At 38.7% G+C, this 19,576-nt stretch overlaps 1 protein-coding gene across 1 annotated transcript; it reads right to left on the bottom strand.

Moving 5' to 3' along the window:
* Nucleotides 1-873: 873 nt before the first annotated feature.
* LOC106081651 (cullin-5) lies at nt 874-18,585 on the bottom strand. Its single transcript, XM_013243780.2, has 7 exons — nt 18,277-18,585; nt 16,737-18,190; nt 16,539-16,659; nt 16,105-16,462; nt 15,860-16,035; nt 15,638-15,787; nt 874-7,680 (listed from the first exon to the last, which is right to left on the bottom strand). Exons 1-7 carry the CDS (start codon nt 18,283-18,285, stop codon nt 7,543-7,545), a joined length of 2,406 nt encoding a protein of 801 aa, XP_013099234.1. The 5' UTR covers nt 18,286-18,585; the 3' UTR covers nt 874-7,542.
* Between the last annotated feature and the right edge of the window lie 991 nt (nt 18,586-19,576).

The raw sequence follows: 19,576 nt of genomic DNA, 5'->3' as shown, positions 1-19,576 counted from the left end.
GTATAGCTATTGGTATCATAATGGGACTCATAGGACTACGAGCTCACTTATGTAAAATCGGTGCGGCAAGTGATAGTATGTGTAGCGCATGCGGGGAAGATGATGAGACATTGGAGCATTTCCTTTGTCATTGCCCGGCTTTCGCGTACAACAGATACCGGTACTTAGGTAGAGACACAATATCAGACACGAACCAACTTAGGGGAGTGGTATTGAAAAAAATTAAGGATTTTGTAAGTAGCACGGAATTCCTAACTTAAATTTTCTTTTTATAGGTTACTTTATAATTTTTAGAGCGCACAATAAGCCGATTACTGGCTTAGGTGTATGTCCATAGTGGCATGGGGTGGATTAATATCTGCACCCTCTTTTCAACCTAACCTAATCCTATTATTTTTTCTTCTCCAAAATCGATAACTTTGAGATGACTACGTAAGTCATCATCCAATTATTATTTATGAAACGGAATTAACCTCGAGCAAAAACTTGCTCGATAACATATGCAAGAATTGGGACTCTGTTGTTTTCAAAAAAGTGATCCACCGTGTGATCAAAAGAACACAAAACAAATAATAGGCAATTATCCACCAAAATAGATTAAAAATTTTCCAAGTAGGTGTGAATTCAATGGTGTACTGGTTGAAATAGTAAAAAGTTTATTGGAAAAAGCTCAATTTATATAGGTGTATTACTTACGTCTTCCACAAAAACAAAAAACTTGATAAACGGAGAACTTATTTTGCAAGTAGGTATTGCCTTTATGTTGTTCAAAGAAGTATTTATGATAAAAACTAAATATAAAGTAATAATAAATACAAATAATTTTATATAACTTATTCTTAATGTGTATGTATGTATATAAAAAAAGGGAAGGGTTTTCGTTATATATAATGTAAATGGATTTCAATCAAGTAATAAAATATGCGCAAATAAGAATGATATAACATACTACAAATGTAAAATTGTAACAATAAAACACTTAAATGCTTACAAATTAGATATAAATAAGTAAAATGTGTGGAATAGAGTATAGAAACAAACAAAAAAAATGAGGATAAATGAAAATGTTGTGGAAAGAGTAAATTGTACAATAGTTTATACAAAATACTATCTTAAGTTTAACAATAAACAATTGGAAAACATCTACTTAAATTATACTCTATGTATGTATGTATGTATGCATGTATCTGTATATGCTACTATTCGAAATAATCTGTTGTAAATGTAAGTTTGCCAATAGTTTGCTGATCATCGAAGACACTCGAACTGTATGTATGTTTGTAGTTTTTTCTTCTAATGGGGTAGATTATGTGATAGGCATGCGTGAGTGTTTTTGTATATTTCGAATTAGTTTAGCCCTAAGTGTTGTTTTAAACAATCATCATTATCAATAAACCTAGAAATCGTTTGCCTTCATTGATTCACAATTTTGGTTGTTCCAGCCTTGCTCGAAATTCGGACTTGTTTAAAAAAATAATGGCAATACATTTTGTGACAAACGTTTGGGCAGATAGTTTTCTAAAACAAGTTTTTCTTAGGTTATGAAGTTCGAACATCATGCAAGACCTTAGCAACTTTTATTCTAATTTTTTGTCTTTTGTTGTCATTCACTTGTTCATGTAAGTTATATGGTGTTTTTTTTTTAGGAAAGAAAGCATGATCTTCATATTTTCTTAATTTCCCAACTATACCCATGTATTAGAACACTCATAACTTAAAGTTTAAAAATAGCCTTACTCAAAACAAAACATTATACCCATAAAATAAGAAAATCTGTTTAACTTTGTAAAAACTTTTTTTAAATAGATTAAAAAACTAAAAAAAATATATACCTATATATTTCGTTGGCATGCACGACATGCAAGAATATTCAATGGATCATTGCCCGTTAATAGAATACAGATTATGAGATTAAACAAGTAAGAGCGTGCTAAGTTCGGCCGGGCCGAATCTTATATACCCTCCACCATGGATCGCATTTGTCGAGTTCTATGCGCAGTACCTCTTTTTAGGCAAACAAAGAATATTGAATAAGAATATGCTATTGTGTAATATTTCAGTTCATTCGGATAAGAATTGCGCCTTGTAGGGGCTCAAGAAGCAAAATCGGAAGATCGGTTTATATGGGAGCTGTATGAAGCTATTCATAGATTCAGACCATATTAGGCACGTATGTTGAAGGTCATGAGAGAAGCCGTTGTACAAAATTTCTTCCAAATCGGATGAGAATTGCGCCCTCTAGAGGCCCAAGAAGTCAAGACCCCAGATCGGTTTATATGGCAGCTATATCAGGTTATTTACCGATTTGCGCCATACTTAGCACCTCATGCAAAATTTCAGCCAAATCGGATGCGAATTGCGCCCTCTATTGGCTCAAGAAGTCAAGATCCAAGATTGGTTTATATGACAGCTATATCAGATTATGAACCGATTTGAATCATACTTAACACAGTTGTTGGAAGTGATACCAAAACACTACGCGCAAAATTTTAGTCAAATCGGACGACAATGGCGCCCTCTAGAGGCTCAAGAAGTCAAGACCCAAGATCGGTTTATATGGCAGCTATATCAAAACACGAACCGATTTAAACCATACTTAGGGCAGGTGTTGGAAGTGTTACCAAAACACCACGTGCAAAATTTCAGTCAAACCGGGCAAGAATTGCGCCCTCTAGAGGCTCAAGAAGTCAAGACCCAAGATCGGTTTATATGGCAGCTATATCAAAACATGGACCGAATTGGCCCATTTAAAATCCAAACCGACCTACACTAATAAAAAGTATTTGTGCAAAATTTCAAGCGGCTAGCTTAACTCCTTCGAAAGTTAGCATGCTTTCGACAGACAGACGGACGGACGGACACGGCTAGATCGACTTAAAATGACATGACGATCAAGAATTTATATATACTTTATGGGGTCTCAGACACATATTTCGAGTTGTTACAAACAGAATGACGAAATTAGTATACCCCCATCCTATGGTGGAGGGTATAAAAAGATTTCATACAGAATTTAAATGTGACGAGTAAAACAAGTGGATCTGGCCAGATGTTGTTATATATGTTTTTTTTTGTCCCTTCTATATTTCATTAACATCTCGATGTCTATGCTTTGAGAAATAATATTCTATGTAGGCGAAAACATCTGAAGGCATCAATCCTAAAAGCAAATCATGCAGTATCGAGTGGAGAGTCTCAGTAAGAAGCCATGCGGCACCAGCACCGTCTTCTGCTTAATAACTGAGTGCCTATGATGCTAGATATGACATGACGAGTTATAAGTGCCTCTAAGTTGCCAATGGCCAAAACGTTCCCACGAAGATCGGTGCTTTCGAAAGGTTCAAATTCACTACCTGGACGAAAGAGGTTTCAATGGAGCTTGAAGTTATAGACTATGAACAAAAATAATTCCGACAATAAATCATTTGATGATTTTAGGGTTGACCCTTGATAAGGCAAGAAGCAGAAGAAAAATCCTCAAATCTTTGGAAGACAACACTCGAGGTATGAACAAAAAGATATTATTTACCACTTATAAAACGATTGGCCGGCATGCAGTGAATTATGCAGCGTCAACGTTGTTGTCGTTGTAGCAGTTTGTTGTGTTCTATCATTCGTTTGCTTGATTCGGTAGAGTGTCAAGACCCAAGAACACTGCGACTAAGATGGGGTGCGTCCACAGGGATCTGGGTCTGAGTCGAGTGGGTCTGGCTGGGCAGTTAAATAGGTGACGTATATTGTGCGGTCCCTGGTTACAATCGGCACATACATCTTGCATGTCGGCCTAAATCCTTGCTCTGTAGGAGTTGAGGCGGCTACATCTGCCAGAACGTAACTGAGCCAGAACTACTCTGGTTTGCCGGGGGAGGTCAATTTCTTCAGGTGCAATGGGGGGCGGTCGTTCTCCAAGGACTACATTCACCCATGAATGTTGTCTAGACCTGCTTGATATGCCGCTTGCTCTAGAGGTTCTCTGTTGTAGCGCTGAACCTCACGCTCTATATCATGTAGATCTACCTTAAGGCTTCTGGGCGTTGGATATCCATCCACAAGATGATTTGGATGGTCTCTGCGATAACAGCCCAAAAGGTATTGTTTAGACAGCATGTAGATATGTCTTCGCACAGGTAGGATCTTTATCTCCTGATAGAGGTGGTTCACATGAGATAAATACCATGGCAGCCGGTTGTACGCACCGGATTGACCCGATGGAACCCTTCATCGGCAAGGGCTATCGCCTCAGTATACGTGTACGTGGGCCATACGCAGTGGACAACCTACAGACCTGTCAAAATGCGCCCAAATGACAACAAGGAGCTGCCTGCAGATGACAAACATCGAAAATCATGGCTGCCACCAGGAGACCCACTCGAGCTAGCTAGGGTCTGAGCTAGAAGATCCTCGGAGACATACCGGGAGGAGTATCTGGATGTTTAGAGACCCGACATCATATCACCAATCCACCTACAACCTTGCAGCGTTTCTTGCAAATACTGTAAACAATGCTGCTTTATCGAATCAGCTGCATATAGTCTTTGGTAGATTCCCACCACTAATAGTGAATTATGAAAAAGACCTGCAAAAAAACCAGGGCTACACTGGTCCAATTAAGATCAGGATGGTGTAGCAAACTGAAGCTTAGACGATACCATCCTCAATATTCGTCCTACATACAACACAGAACCTCATGAAACCAATCATCGATTTACATGCCCGGAAAACCTACTAATCTGAGTACAGAATCACTATGGTTTCTGGAGCCAGATCTGGAAACGGTAGCCGCATCACAATAATTTTGGAATCAATCAATCTGTATATTTACAGTGAATGTGGCTACAATAACAACAAAAGGTCCGTAACGTTGGATTGAAAAAACGATTAACGCTTACACCACGTAGGCATCGGGTTATTTGGGTTCCGAGGCGCAGTGGGATAAAAGGGAACGAAAGAAAAGGCAGCCATTTCGGCGAGCGTGAAGCCCTTAATGGCAGTGCGATCCGAGTTAGGAACAGGGGTGTAAGGGACACACTGGAACGAAAAGGCACCCGGCATGGGATAACTATGAACACCATACAGGCTGGAACTTTGAACTCTGATCTGTGTGTGTTGGTGATATGTAAGTTATTACGAGAAGCTCAGATAAGAGCTACCGGGCGCTTCCAAAGGTTGCGGATAGTAGGATGCTTCGTATACGGGTAGCTGCACCTGCAGTCTCGGACAATCAGCGGTATCGAGTGGTGAGACTCAGTAAGAGGCCGGACGGCACCGGCTCTTGCTTAAATACTAAGTGACTATGTTGCCGGATATAACAAGGCGAGTTATTGGCGCTTTTAAATAACCAATGGCCATAACGTTTGCGCAGTGATCGGTCCTATGGACCGGAACGAGCTTACTCGTCTAGGAGTTTGACAAGGATTTCTAATTCCACATGCAATTGTGGCTACAACAACAACAAAGGCTGCCGGAAAGACATCAAAAGTCCTGCAGGGATATCCCGACCCAACAAAACGAGGCCAACATTGAGAGAAATTAGAAAAGAGATTAGTACGACAAACGGCATCCAGACGGTACACATAAGTTTACAGTTGCGCCTATATAGAATTGAAACGGATAGTGAAGCTGTGCCAATGAAGGCTTTCAGGAAAGAAAGTTCTCACTGAAGTAGTTTAGGGGCATATAATCTAAAGATTTTGAAATACATTCTTCTTAGCAATTGCTAGAGCGCTCAACAAGACAATTAATTCCCTGGTACGAGATGACTATAAGCACCACAAGCTCCGATTTGTGTGGTGTTTATTATCATCACGACAAGCTCAGCTGGGAACTACCGGGAGCGTCCACTATTGCGTATAGTGAAATGCTTCCTACACGAATTAGCTGCACTGGCAGTCGTAGAAAATCAGCGATATCGAGCGGAGAGTCTCTGTGAAAAGCCGGTGGCACCAGTTCTTACTGAGTACTTATGATACTCGCTATGACAAGCTTAGTTTTTTGCGCCTTTATTTAACCAATGGCCATAACGTTCCCGCGGCGATCGTTATTATGAACCGAAACGAGCTTGCTCAAATGTGGCTACGACGACAACAACAAGACGATTCCGCACTCTCTTCTTTTTTGAAATTTCTTCCTTTATTATTAACCTATCATGGATTTCCTCTATTATTAGCCCATCATGGCTTGAGTCATGGTATATAGCTCTAATCATATATAACTAGTTTTGGGATCTAATTTTATTACAATTCTTTTACTCGAGCCCAATATGTTAAGAAAGCGCATTATAGTAATCGTTGGCTATGTGGGGAAACAGATTTTCTTTGTTATAATGTCATGTTGTATATAATTTTTTTTATTTTAAGTTTTTAAAAAATATATGCAAAAAGGACGAGATTAAAATTGTTTCTTCACGGAAAAAAATTACAAACTTTTAACCTTTTTTTTATATTTCAAATGCAAATTTTGGCCATAAACATTCCACTAAGAAACAGAGGCAAACTTCTCACATATCAATGAGTGCAGTCCGATTCAAGTTTAAGCTCAATGATAAGGGCCTCCTGTTATAGCCGAGTCCGAACGGCGTGCCGCAGAGCGACACCTCTTTGGAGGGAAGTTTTACATGGCATAGTACCTCACAAATGTTGCCAGCATTAAGAGGGGAAAACCACCGTTCAAAATTTTTTTCTGATGGCCTCACAAAGATTCGAACCCAGGCGTTCAGCGTCATAGACGGACATGCTAACCTCTGCGCTACGGTGGAGGCCACTATACCTAAAATCACACGATGTTCAGATGAAAGCCTTAGTGCTTTTTACTTCAATTGGCTTTTATAGAACTTTTGGCCGATGGATTTCTAGAGATGTTTTAAAATCTAAAATACTTGCAAGTGCCGTCAACATTAGTGATGGAATAGTATGGGCTTCTCATAGGATTTATATTTTTTCTGCAAATGCAAGTTTGCCCACCAGCAATTCATTAAGGAACAGCTGGCAAACTTCTCATATATCAATGAGTGCTGTCCGATTCAAGTTTAAGATCAACGATAAGGGACCTCGGGTCCAAACAGCGTACCGTAGTGAGACATCTATTTGGGGAGAAGTTTTCCCATGGCTGTAAACATGACATAGTACCTAACACATATGGCGCCAGCATTAAGAAGGGAACATTAAGGAACAGGGGGCAAACTTCTTACATATCAACGAGTGATGTCCTATTCAAGTTTAATCTCAAGGAGCAAAAACCACCATATTAAATTTTAACTGACCAGATTCACTTTGTTTACTTGAAATGACAATCAAGTTTTTTCCAATACTAAACTTATGATTCGAGCTGTCAATACCCATCAACAAATTTAAGATCACTTATACAAAAAAAATGAAATTTGAAAATGCCCTAGAATTGTTAAAGGTGAGAGCAAATTAAAAACAAAACTATGTAGTAGCATTCCTAATAAAAGATTCCCTTACTCTTATAAGGTAGAATATATATACTGCATATGAGAGAATGTGTTTGTGAGTGAGTTAATATATATAAAAAATATGTATAAACTTAAGCCATATATATAAAAGTGTTGATATCATCATCATCACGTCGCATATACTTATGTTCGATCAACCATTCCAATTGTTCCTTGATCATTTTCTTCGAAGGCAAGAACATATTTTTCAGAATATCAATCAACTCGGCCTATAAGGAAATTTAAAGAGAAAAAATAATTATGTAAGTAGAATATATTTTTTTTTTTCATTGCATATTAAAGATATAAAAAATAAAATGATCTGATCAGCAACAACATATTCGGGAAGGATATGTAGGTTTCTATTGCAACACACCTTACTAAATTTCAGCAAAATTGTGTTAGAAGTTCGGAATTTAAGGGTGAAAGACCATAAATCGGTAGATTGATATATATTGCTGTTATATCCAAGGCGGCCACCGTAGCGCAGAGGTTAGCGTATCCACCTACGATGCTGAACACCTGGATTCGAATCCTAGCGAGAACATCTGAACAAATTTTCAGCGGTGTTTTTCCCCTTCCAATGCTGGCAACATTTGTGCGGTACTGTACCATTTGGTATGGCAGCCATGTAAAAGCTTCTGCAGCACGCCATTCGGACTCGGCTATAAAAGGGAGGCCCCTTATTATTGAGCTTAGAACTTGAATCGGACAGCACTCATTGATATGGGAGAAGTTTGGCCCTGTTCCTTAATGGAATGTTTATGAGCAAAATTTGCATAGCCAATTATGGTCCAATTTGAACCATATTTCGCACGCACGACGAAGGTTCTTACAAAGCTCACAGTGTTAAAAATCGGTTAATAAATGTGGCTTTTACTAAAATCTGGAGATCGGTTGTTGTTGTTGTTGTAGTAGTTTCTTGTGTTCTATCTTCCGTCTGCTTGATTCTGTTGAGTGTCGAGACCCAGGAACTCTGCGACTAAGATGGGGTACGTTCACAGCGAACTAGGCTGAGTCAAGTGGGTCTGACTGGGCAGTTAAACAGGTGACGCGTATTGTGCGCCAGGGACAATCGGGACATACATCGTGCATGTCGGCATCAATCCTTGCTCTGTAGGAGTTGAGGCGGCTGCATCTGCCGGAACGTAATTGAGCCAGAACTACTCTGATTTGCCGGGGGAGATCAATTTCTTCAGGTGCTATGGGAGGCGGTCGTTCTCCAAGGACTACATTCACCCATGAATGTTGTCTAGACCTGCTTGATATGCCGCTTGCTCTAGAGGTTCTCTGTTGTAGCGCTGAACCTCACGCTCTAGATCATGTAGATCTACCTTAAGGCTTCTGGGCTTGTATCCACAAGATACAAGCCTTGATATAGCCGTATATATTACGGCTATATCAAGGCACACACACTTATTCCGGTTTTCGAATGCATAGTCGAATCTCAACACTTTTACAAATCGGTATTATCGTTGGTGAAGGCAAACAATCTATTACATTTCTGGCGAAAACTGTCGATCAGCATTTTCATTAGGCTTGGTTTTAAAAAGAGCATGGTGCCTACCTTAAATCATGCACTGGCGTATAAAATTACCATGAGATGGTGCCGTTGACTTGTTGGCATTATGTTTTGTGAATAAGGCCATTAGTGTTTTCGCGTTCATTATTGGGCAGCAGGAGAGAGCGTTAGTGGTTAGTTATTGAGATTCTAAGTTTCTTGCAAATTTTGTCCAGGGAAATTCGACTGAGAAACAGGGGCAAACTTCTCACATATCAATGAGTGCAGTCCGATTTAAGTTTAAGCTCAATGGTAAGGGACCTCCTTTTTATAGCCGAGTCCGAACGACGTGCCGCAATGCAACACCTCTTTGGAGAGTAGTTTTTAGATGGCATATTACCCCAATAATGTTGCCAGCATTAGGAGGGGAAACCACCACTGAATTTTTTTTCTGATGGCCTCGCCAGGATTCGAATTCAGACTAACCTCTACGCTTCGCTGGCCTCCATTCTAAAATTCTAATGTAGGTATTTCTAGTACAAATTTGAAGCTTCGAACATATTTTTATGAACAAAACAGCATTTTTAAAGTTTTATCAAAATTAATTACAAATGAAAAAAAAAGCTTCCTAAAACAAGGGGAACGGACCATATGTTTTTTTTTGTTTTGATAGTTGAACATTCTTTTACATTTGATGTTACTTTGATACCATTACTAAAATGAGTCGAAGGCAAAAACTTTACAGAATACCACGAAATATGAAATTTGCCTTCGACTACGACTGCTAATGATTTTCGCCTTCGACAACCGGAATAAGAGTGATTGTCCAATCTGAACCATATCCGATACGAATTTTGTGGGTCAAAAGACCACTCACTGTGCCAAATTTCGGCGAAATCAGATAATATATAGGCCTTAAGGGGCTATATCAAAATATTGTCCAATCTAGACCGTATTCAATACGAATGTCGAGTGTATTAAGACAATTTGCTGTTCGAAATTTCAGCGGCTTCTATTAGCAATAGATATTAAAACGGGAGATCGGCCTTTATGGGGGCTATATCAAGTTATAGCCCATCTTCGAACTTAACCTGTCTGTGGCAAAAAAAAACCCGAAATAGTATATTAAATAATAAAAAGTAATCATTCTCATTAAAAACCGATCACAACAGTAAAAGCGCGTTAAGTTCGGTCGTAACGAATGTTATATACCCTCCACCATGGATCGCATGTGACAAGTTCTTCTAATGACTTTTTATACCCTCCACCATAGGATAGGGGTATACTAATTTCATCATTCCGTTTGTAACACCTCGAAATATACGTCTAAGACCCCATAAAGTATATATATTCTTGATCGTCATGACATTTTAAGTCGATCTATCCATGTCAGTCCGTCCGACCGCCTGTCGAAAGCACGCTAACTTTCGTAGGAGTAAAGCTAGATGCTGAAATTTTACACAAATACTTCTAATTATTGTAGATCGGTTGGGATTGTAAATGGGCCAAATCGGTTCATGTTTTTATATAGCTGCCATAAAAACCGATCTTGGGTCTTGACTTCTTGAGCATCTAAAGGGCACAATTCTTATCTGATTTGGCTGAAATTTGGCGCCGTCTATCGAAAGCATGCTCACTTTCGAAGGAGTAAAGCTAGATGCTTGAAATTTTGCACAAATACTTCTTATTAGTGTAGGTGGGTTGGTATTGTAAATGGGCCAAATCAGTCCATGTTTTGATATAGCTGCCATATAACCCGATCTTGGGTTTTGACTTCTTGAGCCACAAGAGGATGCAATTCTTATTCGAAATTTTGCATGAAGTGTTTAGTTATGACTTTCAACAACTGGTTCAAATCGGTCCATAACCTGATATAGCTGCCTTATAAACCGATCTTGGATTTTGACTTCTTGAACCAATAGGGAGAGCAATTTTCATCCGATTTGTCTGAAATTTTGCATGAAGTTTTTTGTTGTGGCTCCCAAAAACTGCGATAAATATGTTTCAAGTCGGTACATAGCATTATATAGCTGCCATATAAACCGGTCTGGGATTTTGACTTCTTAAGTCCCTAGAGAGCGCAATTCTTATCCGATTTTGCTGAAATTTTGTGCGACGGCTTCTCCCATGATCTTCAACATACGTTTCCAATATGAACTTAATCGATCTTTATCCTGATATAGCTCGCATATAAACTGATCTCCAGATTCTGCTTCTTAGCCCCTACACGGTGCAATTCTTATCCGAATGGACTGAAATATTATGCAATGACTTCTACTTAAGTCGTCCACTCCTACTTAGGGTGACGATCGATTTAGATAATACTTGGCGCTATTATTGGAAGTCATAGTAGAGCATTACGTGAAAAATATCGGCCATATCGGACCGTAGTGGGAACAGTTGTTGGAAGTCATAACAAAACGCCACGTGCAGAATTTCAGCCCAATCGGATAACATTTGCGGCCTCTAGAGGCTCAGTAAGTCAAATTGGGAGATCGGTTTACATGACAGCTATATCGGGATATGGACCGACTAAAACCATACCTGGCACAGTTGTTGGAAGTCATAACGAAACACCAAATGCACAATTTCAGCTCAATCACATAAGAATTGCGCCAAATAGAGGCTCAAGAAATAAAATCGAGAAATCGGTTAATATGGCAGCTAAATGAGATTATGGACGGATTTGTACTATCCTCCACAAGTTGTTAGCAATTATAACAAAACGCCACGAGCAAAATTTCACCCAAATCGCATAATAATTGCGTTTCTTAAAGCTCAAAAAGTCGATATCGGTTGATATGGCAGAGATATCGGTCTATATGGCAGATATATCAGATTATGGACCGATTTGGATTATCTTCGACACGGTTGTTAGAAGTTATAACAAAACGCCACAAGCAACATTTCAGGCAAATCGCACGATAAATGAATTTCTACAGGCTCAAGAAGTTGTCATCGGTTTATGTGGCAGATATATCAGGTTATGGACCGATTTGATCCATACCTGACACAGTGATTGAAAGTCATCACCAAACATAACATGCCAAATTTCCGGCAAATCGGATAACAGTTGCGTCCTCTAGAGGCTCAAGAAGTCAAAACGGGAAATCGTTTTATATGGCCCCTATATCAAAACAAGGACCGATGTGGCCCATTTACAATCCCAACTGACCTACAATAACAAGAAATATATGTGCGAAATTCCAAGCACCTACACAAAAAAAAAAAACAAATCAGTTTCAATCATGTAATTAATTGAATCAATTAATTTTTTAATTGATACAGCTTTGATTACGAAAATGATATCAATCGCAGTTTTTAAAAAAGTTTCAATTAAAAATATGATTAAAATTTCAATTAATTTTTAATTGATACAACAAAAAATTATTAAAAATTTTCCAATTTTGGAATCACATTTAAAAAAATTTGATTATTTTTTTATATTTTCGAAAAATGTTTTTGAAAAACTAGGGGCGCCGAAATTTGTTATTTTTTTATTTTGATAAGTTTCTTAATTGTAGATTCAATTGCGAAAATTTTTGGAAAATTTTCAAACACAATTTTAATTAAAAACAATTTCATATTCAATCAAAAAATGATTGAATCAATTAATTTGTTTAATTGAATTCATTTTTACTTTAAATTAAATTGTGAACTAAAAATTGTATGGTGAAATTGTTTCTGTGTTATATGGAGTTATCATAGGCAATCAGTGTTTATGCAAGAGACGGTGCCGCCTGGCTTCTCACTGAGACTCTCCACTCAATACCGCTGATTGTCCGCAACTGCAATTCCAGTTACTCGATGTGGAGCATTTCACTATTCGCAATCTGTGGATGAGGCCGGTAGCTTCCAGCTAGGCTTCTCGTGAATACGATGAACACCACACAGGTCTGAGCACAAAGTTCCAGACCGTGTAGTACTCATAGTTATCCCGTGCCAGGCTACGTACTACATAGTAGATTATATTTAAATTTTTTCTAATATTTCTCAAATATGCTGTATATTGTCTCATTATAATACAACAAGAAAATCAAAACATAGAAGGCAGCATCACTTGTCCTTATACAAAGAAAGGTACCACCAAACAACGTTTTTTGTTTTTGTAAATTGGCATTGTTATTGAAGGTCACCATCGCGCAACGGTTAGCATGTTCGCCTATGATGCTGAACGTCTGGGTTCGAATTTTAGCGAGAACATCAGAAAACAAGTAAGAGCGTGCTAAGTTCGGCCGGGCCGAATCTTCTATATCCTCCACCATGCACCGCATTTGTCAAGTTCTTTGCGCGATATCTTTTTTTAGGCAAACAGGTAATAAAGGATAAGAATTGTTGTGCTATTGGAGATATATCAAGTAATAGTTCAATTCGAACGATAAGTGAATTGAATGTTGAAGAACATATTGGGTTGCCCAAAAAGTAATTGCGGATTTTTTAAAAGAAAGTAAATGCATTTTTAATAAAACTTAGAATGAACTTTAATCAAATATACTTTTTTACACTTTTTTCTAAAGCAAGCTAAAAGTAACAGCTGATAACTGACAGAATGAATGCAATTACAGAGTCACAAGCGGTGAAAAAATTTGTCAACGCCGACTATATGAAAAATCCGCAATTACTTTTTGGGCGACCCAATAGTAGGTTATATTTCAGTCCTTTCGGATACGAATTGTGACTTGTAGCGGCTTGCAGCATAATCGGAAGATCGGTTCATGTGGGAGCTGTATCAGGCTATAAATCGATTAAGACCATATTAGACATGTATATTAAAAGTCATGGGAGAAGCCGTTGTACAAAATTTTCAGCCAAATCGGATAAAAATTGCGCCCTCTATATTCTTAAGAAGTCAAGATCCCAGATGGGTTTAAATGGCAGCTATATCAGGCTATGGACCGATTCGAACCATACTTGGCGCAGATGTTGGATAAGTAATAACAAACAACTTTATGCAAAATTTCAGCCAAATCGGATGAAAATTGCACCCTCTATTGGTTTAAGAAGCAAAGATCCAAGATCCGTATATATGGCAGCGATATCTGGTTATCAACCGATTTAAATTATTCTTAGCACAGCTGTTGGAAGTAATAACAAAACACTTCATGCAAAATTTAAGCCAAATCGGATGAGAATTGCGCCCTATAGTGGCTCAAGAAGTCAAGATCCTAGATCGGTTTATATGAGAACTATATCAGGTTATGGACTGATTTGGCCCAAACTTAGCACAGACATTGGAAATCATAACAAAACATTTCGTGCGATATTGCAGCCGAATCGGATGAGAATTGCGCCCTCTAGTGGCACAAGAAGTCAAGATCTCAAATCGGTTTATATGGCAGCTATATCAGGTTATGAACTGAAACCATACTTAGCACAGTTGTTGGAAGTGATACCAAAACACAATGTGCAAATTTTCAGCCAAATCGAATAAGAATTGGGCCTTCTCTAGATACTTAAGAAGTCAAGATCCCAGATCGGTTAATATGGCAGCTACCACCGACCTACATTAATAAGACGGACAGACATGGCTAGATCGACATAAAATGTCATGACGATCAAGAATTTATATACTTTATAGGGTCTAAGACGCATATTTCGAGGTGTTACAAAAGGAATGGCGAAATTATTATACCCCCCATCCTAGGGTGGAGGGTATACAAATTTCAGTGGTGGTTATCCCCTCCTAATGCAGGCGACATTTGTGAGGCACAATGCCATGTAAAAACTTCCCCCCAAAAAGGTGCCGTTCGGACTGTTCGTCTTTGTCCTTTAATGAAATGCTCATGGGAAAATTTTCATAAGTTTTCCGCTCCTAAAAATAATGTATCTGATTAGCATATAGCCATTTATGGCCTACATGTCCGATGTGTTTTCATTTGCTACCATTAAAGACCTTTTAACTTTAACCTCTTATTGCCATGTTGGGTCTACATGTCCGGGTTGGAGGTAAGACGAAAGTGGATACATATTAGATTCGTGATATACATTCTTATTCCTTGTGTATAAGTTCCATTGCAATGATCGCTAAATATATCAGGTTTGAGGGAGTTTTGGGAGTGGGGTGGCAGTCCAGACGCTTGACCCCGAAAATGGATAAAAGATTCATTCTCTATTTCTAAATACCTTTCATTTGAGCCTCCATTGCTATGGTCGGTAAATATATCCGGTTTAAGGGTTGTTTTGGATGACAGATAAATTTTTCACTGTCAAGTACCTTTCAATTGGGGGTTTTGGGTTGGAGAACACGTGGGGTTCTCCCCCTTTAAATAGCGAAATATGATGTACCATAATCCGGCATCATTTAAAACAAGTGTAAAATTTTTCAGAATATTGATTCAGCAAAAAGAAGCAAATACAAATAGGTTTTTTATAGGTACATAATTTCAAAGCAATCAAATTCTATCGGTAGCTTATGGACTGTTTCACAAAGCAGAACAGACTAAAATAAATGTTACTAAAAACATTGATTTTGTCTTAAAAAATACTTGTTAATATTACGTGTCAATACTATTCGAACCATTATTGCGTTGGAAGGGTCCCATTGTATTTTTATTTCTTATCTTTAGTCTATAATTGAAGTAACATTAACTACGCGAATATTACCTAACAACACCAACAAAAATAAAACCTCCACTACCTAATTTCAACTTCTGTGTACTCATTAAGAAAAAAGTAGAGCATCTTACCTGTAGTGTAGCATTGTTCATGCGTTTTCGCATTTTCATAATTTTAATAATGGCTTCCTGAACACGCAAAATACGCAGCTGAACAATCGACTGATTATCCTCTTGTATTGAGCGTTCAGTGCTCAACTGTAACCGACCAATTAGATTTAACTGCAAAAGAAAAGAAAAACAGAAAAACAATAATATAAAAAACAATTATGGCGGAAAATATAGGTCACATACTTTGCCCCTACGTTGTGATTTGCCATTCTTTACTACGGCAAAATCTTGGTTTACATAGAACAAAGTGTTCTCAGCAAAATCCTTGGGTGAGGGACAATTTGGTTCCATTGATAGTATTTGTTTTTTCAATTTAGGAAATGCCACCAATGACCACAAAGTGCGCCTAAGCTCAGGATCTGTATAGAGAAAGGGCAGATTTGGCATAGTATTTTGCGGTTATAAAAATTCTAAAAACCTCAATTTACCTGGCAATTCTGTGGCTAATCTAAGATTTTCATATGATATTTTATCATGCTGCCTTTGATTCCATGCAAAGAGCACGGCCATTTGAAATGTTGTGACATCGAGATCATATCGACCAAAATTATTGACAAATGTAATTGTGCCATTACTCATGTGATGATACCATTGTAATTTACGGCCGGAATGTTTCTTCTTATAGAATTCCTCAACATCGGGTATATAATCCTCCAGTTCTAGGGGTAGACTTACTGATACACGTTCAGAGCAACGGGCCCAAGCACCAGCATTTAGAATTTTAATATTAATGGCATCGTGTCGACCGGTTGAATTGCGGAACTGAGTATTTAAGTCTTCACTAACCTATTGTAGATAAGAAAATGAGTGGTTAAAGACATCGTTAATGTTATACAAACGAAAGGCAAAAATAAACACTCACTTTTATGTCTTGGAACATACGGGCTAAACGATTTACATAGTCGGCAGGCATGCCAACTCCTCGTAGCCATTCAACTATATCTTCTTCCTTTTCGCTGTCTGCACTAGTGCCCAAAATAAGTCTGAAAGTGGTTATTAAAAACACGTTAAGCACAAAAGACACTCATTTAATAATTCATTGAAAATCGAATCCACTCACCTTCTTGTTAGATGCACCTTGTGATAACGCATAAATACATCCTTATTATTAACATATTTCAACACCAATAGTACATCCTTGAGACGTGCATCGATTTGCTCGCTCGTCAGTCGCTTGCTTAGTGGCGTTCGACGCAACAACATGTCACAGTAGTTTGCCAACAATTCCGGACATTTACTCTCTGGCGCTGTATACTTAACACCACGATTCTGTATACCTGTGGGCAATTCCAATTTAAAGACACTAGTGTCGTTTACCACCGTTTTAAATGCTTTGTCACGGGCTGTGAGGAAACGAGGATTATCACTGAATGCATTCTTAACAAGTGCGCTGAATTTCTTAAACAACTCCAAGAGACGTTCCACATATTTCTCCGAATCTTGCGTAATAATCTCCGAAGCCGAGAGCATGTCAGCAAGACCAGCGGAGACTATGTGATTTTCCAAATCACGCAACATCGGATCGACACCGTTGGGAACTCGATCGAGCAGACGGAACATTAAATTCAAGCGATCTGTCTCGTATTCTTTGATAAGTGGAGCACATTCGGCTATTATGGTGTTCATGTGATCGCCTACGAGTACCTTGACGCATGTTTGGGCCAAGACTGCATAACTACTAGGTTCCAAATACCGCTCAGCTCTAGCTTCCTCCTCTCGCAACTTTGCGTCGGCATACTTCATGAAAGCAAGGACTCCGTTGGCCTGCTGTTGTTCTGTGGCCTTCAGACGATAGAAGGCAGTGGTGGCCTTCAGATAGGCTGCCTCGAAATTTTCGCGATATATCTGGAGTTTGTCTTCGGGATTAGAACAGAGATTAACATAACTTTCCCTCACACCGATCACCAACTGCGCGTCGTAGGCATCACCATTGCGTTCGGCGTGTACGATTTTCATAGCCGACTCCTGCAAGCGGTCTTTTATGTCCTTGAATATGTGCTCGTTCCAAGAGTCTAACATCAGCTTCCGAACAATACTGTCTTCGGTGGGATTCTTCTTGGCCGCCGACGACGTTGAAGCTGCCGCAGAAGACGCAGCCGCTGATGTCGACGCAGCCGACGTTGAGGAACTTGAGGCGGAAGTGGAAGCAGAGCAGCCGGAGGAGGATGAGGGTGCTTTCGACTGAAACCAATGTTCCAACTGGCGAAATGGTAAAGGCAGGTAACTGGATTGCGTGAAGAATTTTCGCCACTCTACAATGTAGGTTGTGAGTAGAGCATGTTCGCCCCGCTGTGACTGAACTTTAAGCTGGGCATGGGATATAAACTCAACAACATCATTACGAAGGCAGTCGTAAATTTTAGCAGCACCCTTCTCATCCCACAGACACACCAAATGAACGCCATAAAATAAATCTTGCCATTCGACTTGTGAGACGGTTTCCTGTTTTAGCAGCTTCAAGACTATGATTCTCATATCAGGCCATACTTCCTCAAAGGAACGTTGTCCTTTACCCTAGACATGGAGTAACACACAAACACACAATGAGAAAAAAATGAGAACATAATACCAAAAACGCTTATTATAAATTTCGAGCTTACCTTCAGCATAATTCTGTAAAAATCTAGCAAACCACGTAATTGTAACACATTTACAATGCAAACTTGAGTGTAGTAATATTTTTTTAATTAAATTTACATAAAACACTTTTTATGTCGCTGTCGCATCTGAAGACGATATTTTTCACGCGAATAAATTATTAACCTTTACTTTGGCTACAAGCACTTTGTCTCTGTTCTTTTTGTGGTATTGTCGCAATTACAAGGAAGGTTTTCAGGCCGACACAAACAAAAAAACAATTTTTTTTTGCAAATTGCAAATTGTTGAGGTTGTAAAATTCAATCAGGGCCTAAACAGTGACGATAACGTAAAGTATAGTAACATTGCAGCGTGTCAGCTGATTATGCGGCTTTAAAAAACTGCAATTACTGCCATGCGTAACATTGACGGAGCAAGTATTACAGTCTGCCTCACTAATTGTTGTGGTGTGTGTGTTTTTTTAACCCTGTCCAAAGCAAGACAGATGGTGCGGGTCAGAGGTGGACACATATGTTAGATATCTATCAGGTCTGATAAAAAATAAACTTATTGTAAATTTTTTCAAAAAGTAGTTATTTATCAATATATACCTCGTCCACTTTAAAGTAATACTAACATCGTCCTTCTCTTTGTAACTCATCGAAGTAATGGTCTGAGACCCAACATAGTATACGAGGTCTGACTGAAAACTAATTGTTATTTAAAATTTTTCCAAAAAGTATTTATTTATTCATCAATAACCATCTTGTCCCCTTCAAAGTTGTTGTAGCAGTTTGTTGTGTTCTATCTTTCGTCTGCTTGATTCTGTTGAGTGTCAAGACCCAGGAACTCTGCGACTAAGATGGGGTGCGTCCACAGGGATTTGGGTCTGAGTCGAGTGGGTCTGGCTGGGCAGTTAAACAGGTGACTAGTATTGTGCGGTCCCTGGTTACAATCGGGACATACATCTTGCACGTCGGCATCATTCCTTGCTCTGTTGGAGTTGACGCGGCCGCATATATTTTTTTCAAGTTTTTTGTTTTTTTTTTTCAATCTTCGAAACATTTCTGAAACGCGACATTGATGTCAAGCGTAGCCACTTACATTTCTTTTTGCCATTTTCCTCACTTTTAACAGAGTACTACATTTCGCAAATTTTCCTCCAGCGTTTCGCCGACGTTTTATTTTTTAATGAAGTTTGACAACATTCCGCCTGAAAAGCTGAATGGAATACTCAGCTTTAGGTGGATTTTCCCGTCACCACACACATAAACAATGAAAACTGGCGCGTACTAGTAACAAACATAAAATTAGAGTTGCACT

The sequence above is a fragment of the Stomoxys calcitrans genome, chromosome 2, assembly GCF_963082655.1.
Source record: "Stomoxys calcitrans chromosome 2, idStoCalc2.1, whole genome shotgun sequence".
NCBI lineage: Eukaryota > Metazoa > Arthropoda > Insecta > Diptera > Muscidae > Stomoxys > Stomoxys calcitrans.
Note: the sequence above shows the minus strand (reverse complement) of the source record. Positions and strands in the feature narration are given on the sequence as shown.